Genomic DNA, 4,794 nt, shown 5'->3' with positions numbered 1-4,794 from the left:
GGGAATTAAATTACAGCCAGACTGAGCTTCATGACTTTGTCAGATTATAAACCACACATACTTACAAACACGCTACACATACATACAAAATGAGACAAATATAAATTAATATTAACAACACCCACAATTTGGTCAAAGGAGATCTACAGAGGAAATTGCACTAAAAAAAAAAACAACATACACCACACGCACATGGGTAATTAGCAGTTTCAAATATACAGCTGTGGATCATTTCAAGTGGGGGGGCAAGGGAAGAAGGGGGGAAATGGCACATTTTTTTTCCATTGCAAGTTTAACAATTGCTGGAACCAAACCAAACCCTAAAAACTGCACGGTAAGTAATCCATCGATCCCCCCAGGACTGATGGGAAGAAGGGGGGGGGGAAGGAGAGAAACCAGATACTGAGAGAGATTCCTCTGACTTGGTTTGTGCATGGGTGTAAATGTTCACAACCATCTGTTCTAAGATTATTTTCTGAAGACACAAAATGCGCCTGTTTGCATGCACAGGATCACTGTAAAAAGCAACAAAGAAGAAAGGGGTTGTTTTTTGTTTTTTTTTTGTTGTTGGTTAGTTTCTTTTTTCTTTTTTTTTTCTTTTTGTTCTAAAAGTATTCTTCATAGCAGCATGTCAGTTGTGTTCATTGCTTGCACACTCAAGTATATCAGTTGGTCCTTTACACAACACTGGTGATCGGTGCAGGGAAGGAGAGGGGCAGAGAACAATATATAATTACAATGATTTAACTACATGGTTGATTTCTTTTCCTTTAGGCCCCAACCACTTCTGAAACTTCCATCTCCACCTCCTCCTCCCCTCCGGGAAAAAAAATAAATAAATACAGGGAAAGAGAAGGAAACAGTCCCCAAACTGGAATCCAATCAAAGGAGCTCAACCAGAGAGTTTCAGTCCAGGCTCACCTAGCCTGACTTGGGATTAAAAACAAGTCACCTTCATTCTTCCTTCAGTTACTTGGCACCCAAAGCTCCCTCCTTTGGGGAATAAACCACAGGAAAAGTCAATCAAGGGAGACTCCAGCTGTCCAGCTGAGCTGCTGGTCACTTTGCAGAGGCTCCTTCTTCCAGTTACTTGTCCAAAGAATATCTTACAGTCCACGTTAATGGCTCAGTTGAGGCCTCACCACTGAGGCTGGGCAGACGCTCTCCTTCCTTACCTGTGCAGTCTGGGCACCCTCGCCTACATCCCTCTGGGCACCACAGGCTGACTCAAGTTGGCTGCCTGCTCCAGACATCATAAGCCAAAGGCCGATTTCACAGCTTTCTCTTCCTTTTTTTCTTTTTCTTTTTTGTTAAAAAAAAAAATTCATTTTGATTTTTCACTCCGGGAGTGCTTGCTGCTGACTCCAGCAACCATCTAATTAGTGTTCTACCTAACCCTACACAAAATGACCCTTTATCTCCCATTCTGTACGAATTCCAGCACCAACAGGGCAAACCTTTCCCCGGGTTGTCAGGCCAAAGGGAAGAACATCTCGTAGTGTTAGTCACCTTTGTTTCTCACGGCCAGGGTGAAGGGTTACTGAAACAGACCTGCTTCCTCCTCTCATCGTCCCTAACGACCCAAGCTACTAAAGGTACCTTAAAGAGCCGAGCACCCCCAACGTCACAAACGTGGTGTCCATGGCAGCCACTGGAAAAGGTGAGGACCAGTGGTTTTGGATGACACGTTGTCAACTGAACAGGCTCCAGGAGCAATTAGGGTGTGAGTCCCGATTTCATAATTGTCTACGAGATCCAATTCCCATCCTGGGGCCTGGGGGGGCTTTGTACAAGCTGTTTGGAAACAGCTTGAAATTGGCAGGGGGGAGGGGGAGAGTGAGGCACCTCGACACCAGGGCTGGCCCAGATCAACTGAACCAGCTGCTTGAGCTCTGCAGGCCCTGTGCCATTTGGACCCGCAAGTAGCCCCCGTCCTGAGCTAAGCACCAACTCAAGAGTCCACTGGGCCTTCCCACAAGGGAGCCAGGCTGCTGCCAGGCAGCTAGAGCAGTATCCCCCATCCACAGGTGTGACACACCAGCTGACTAGGTGGCATTATTCAGATAAATTATTCTCCAAAAAAAAAGAAGGGATCCCTAAGCACAGTCCCAGGGACTGTGTCCTGGGACTCACGAAGCTGCTACCAGAAATCTAGATAGTCTAATGAGCCCAACCAGCTTCACTAGAAAGGTGTGAACACCTCAGGCCTGGGATAAAGAAGAAGCAGGACAGGGAGGGTAGAACTCTAAAGTACAGGCCTTCCTTTTTCCCACTCTGAGAAATTTCCCCCAAAACACCCAGCATAATAACATAAGGTTAAAAAAAATTCAAGATTGATTTTCTTCCCTCTATCATCCATTTTCTGCTAATTAGAGCGATGTGGGCTAAAGTTAGTTCCAGGGCAGCCAGGAACTGAGAGGTTCCAGCTCACTGTATTAGCAAGGCCCAGGCTGGTATCCTTGGGAGGAGCCCCCAGTCATTCAGGACACAGCTGCCACTTGGAGAAATGAATTCCTCCCCCTCCCTGGGATTTCGGAAGGGGGATAGGGGTAGAGCTGGGTGAGTACGGGGGACTTCAGCCAGGAAGAGTAAGATCCATTTCTAGAACAAGGGGTCTCTTGTGGGATAAGCTAAGGCCTCTCCATCTCAAAGTTCAGTATCTCCTCACCTCACCCCATTCCCAGGACCAGGCAAAGGGGAGGGGGCGAAGGGGGTGTAATAAGGGGCAAGAATAGCCAGTCCTTGGAAGTTACAGAGAGCAAGGATTCAGTGGCCAGAAAACAACTTGGAAATCATCACCTAAACTCTGCAAAAGGTTCCTACACCCCCCCCAAAAAAATGCTCCCCAGAGCAGTCAGAAGTTAAGGACCAGGGCTGGACTAAACCAGGGTAGGGGAGGCCAAGAATAGGGAGGTCCTTCAGTGGCTTTGCTAGACACATATGTTCACAAAACTTCGTGTTTAATAATAAATTAAAAAAATGTACTGTTCCCGTAAGCCGCACACGCAGGAGTGGAATTCACCGGTCGAGCCCGATAAGGAGCCGATTCTTGTCCTCCTGACTGCATTCATTCTTCAGGTCAGCAAACACCTGAGTGAAGTAGTGGGGGTCAGCATTAATCTGGAGCATCTTGGGGCTCATGAGATTGATAATGGAGAGGCAGCGGTCCCAAAATGCCTCCTTACAGCTCTCCACCAGGAAGGGCTTGAGCGGGTAGGAGATCTCGTTACCCATGTAGGAGTAGGAGAGGTATAGGCAGGTCAACAGGACAGCCTGGAGCTCATGGTCTGTGGCCACCTCGGAGGAAATGACGTCCCTGCAGAGCATATACAGGAAGACCACGTTGGCCGGCGTGATGAAGCCCTGGTCCTGCCAGCCTTGAAGGAGCAGAGAGCGGTCAACGCTTCTCAACCAGAGCACTGGGTCCGTGGGGGACAGGTGCTTCAGGCGGTAGCATCTCCGGCACAGGAACTCCCCCAAGCACCGCAGGAGTTCACTGGTGGAGGCCTGGACGATGACCCGCTTGGGCGTCCCAGGAGCAGTGGAGTTGGAGTGGGGGGCCTTCTTGACGGAGGACACAGCAGTCTGGGAACCGGACAGCTGGTTGGCACTGGGGGCCGGAGGCTGGGTGGGCTGGGGCTGGGCGAATGTGGACAGGTTGGCGCAAGAGAGCGACTTCTTCAGGTTCTCATTGTTCAGGTGGGTGATGTTGTTCTGGTAGCTGCTGTTGGGCTGGACCTTCTTGGAGTTTTTCTTCTTGGCTGACACGGCCACGATCCTCTTCCAGGGCAACACAGAGATGATGGAGTGTCTTTTCAAGCTCTTGTCCTTGGCGTTCTTGCTGTTTTGCACAGCGGTGTAATGGCCCACAGTGGCTGAGCCATCCTCAAAGATCGTGGCCTTCCGGTAGCTGGGGGAAAGGGACAGGACCGTACCCATGGTGTCAGGTGGGAAGCACAAGCGGAGGCTGAGAGGAGGCAGGGGCAGTCCACCTGGGGGCCCAGCCTGCCAGGGCCAGAACCCCGTTCCGGAACAGCCTCTCCTTAGGTGCCTCTGGATTGGGGGCTGGGACTCAGGGAGCGGCTGGACTCTGATGAAAAGCGGCCCCCTTCAGATCTGCTGAGAAAAACAAGATGGTTTCTCTGAGCATCAGGAAGGCTGAAGCCTCCCGGGATCCTCAACCTCCCTGTGCCCACCCTTCTCCTCGGGAAAGCAATAAGATACCGGACCACTCCACGCCAAACCGGGGGATGCTCCCCCTCCCCGCCTCGGCCGGGCGCAACCGCCGCAGCCCCCTCGGGGTGCAGCATCCCTCTCCGGCCTCCATTGACTGCAGCATCTTCCCATCCTCCCATCCTCCCTCCCTCCCTCCCTCCCTCCCTCCCCCGCTGCATCGCTGGCTGCATCCCTCACTCGGTCCCGGCAGCGCTCCGGGGGGCTCGGAGCCCCGGTCCCCCAGCCCCCCTCCCCCGTAGTTCCCTCCGGCAGAGGCTCGGGCGGCGGCTCGGCTTACCGGGAGAGCGGCCCCCGCGGCTGCAGCAGCGGCGCAGCGCGGCTCCTCCTCGGAGCTGGCTCGGCTCCCGCCCTCCGCAGTGCGCACCCGGAGCCGCTCCCTCGGTGGCCCGCCCGCGGCGGCGGCAGCGGGGGCAGCGGCGGCCACGGCGCGGAGGGGCGCGGGAGGGCGCGGAGGGGCGCGGGGCTCCCGGCTCGGGCTCAAGCTTCTGTCCAAGGTTCTGCAGCCGGCGGCTCCGGCCCCGCCCCCCGCCGTCCCCCGCCGTCCCCCGCCGCCCCCCG

At 53.5% G+C, this 4,794-nt stretch overlaps 1 protein-coding gene across 1 annotated transcript; it reads right to left on the bottom strand.

The window, feature by feature from the left end:
• Window positions 1–6: 6 nt before the first annotated feature.
• Window positions 7–4,530, bottom strand: CDK5R1 (cyclin dependent kinase 5 regulatory subunit 1). The gene is made up of 2 exons (XM_027870338.1): window positions 4,514–4,530; window positions 7–4,116 (listed from the first exon to the last, which is right to left on the bottom strand). The coding sequence occupies exon 2, from the start codon at window positions 3,937–3,939 to the stop codon at window positions 3,019–3,021; it is 921 nt and encodes a 306-aa protein (XP_027726139.1). The 5' UTR covers window positions 3,940–4,116; window positions 4,514–4,530; the 3' UTR covers window positions 7–3,018.
• Window positions 4,531–4,794: the final 264 nt, after the last annotated feature.

The sequence above is a fragment of the Vombatus ursinus genome, unplaced genomic scaffold (assembly GCF_900497805.2).
Source record: "Vombatus ursinus unplaced genomic scaffold, bare-nosed wombat genome assembly UNPS02002991.1, whole genome shotgun sequence".
In the NCBI taxonomy this organism is placed as follows: domain Eukaryota; kingdom Metazoa; phylum Chordata; class Mammalia; order Diprotodontia; family Vombatidae; genus Vombatus; species Vombatus ursinus.
Note: the sequence above shows the minus strand (reverse complement) of the source record. Positions and strands in the feature narration are given on the sequence as shown.

Coding starts and splice junctions, on each gene's coding strand:
- CDK5R1 (XM_027870338.1), bottom strand. CDS start 3,939: ATGGGTACGGTCCTGTCCCTTTCCCCCAGCTACCGGAAGGCCACGATC.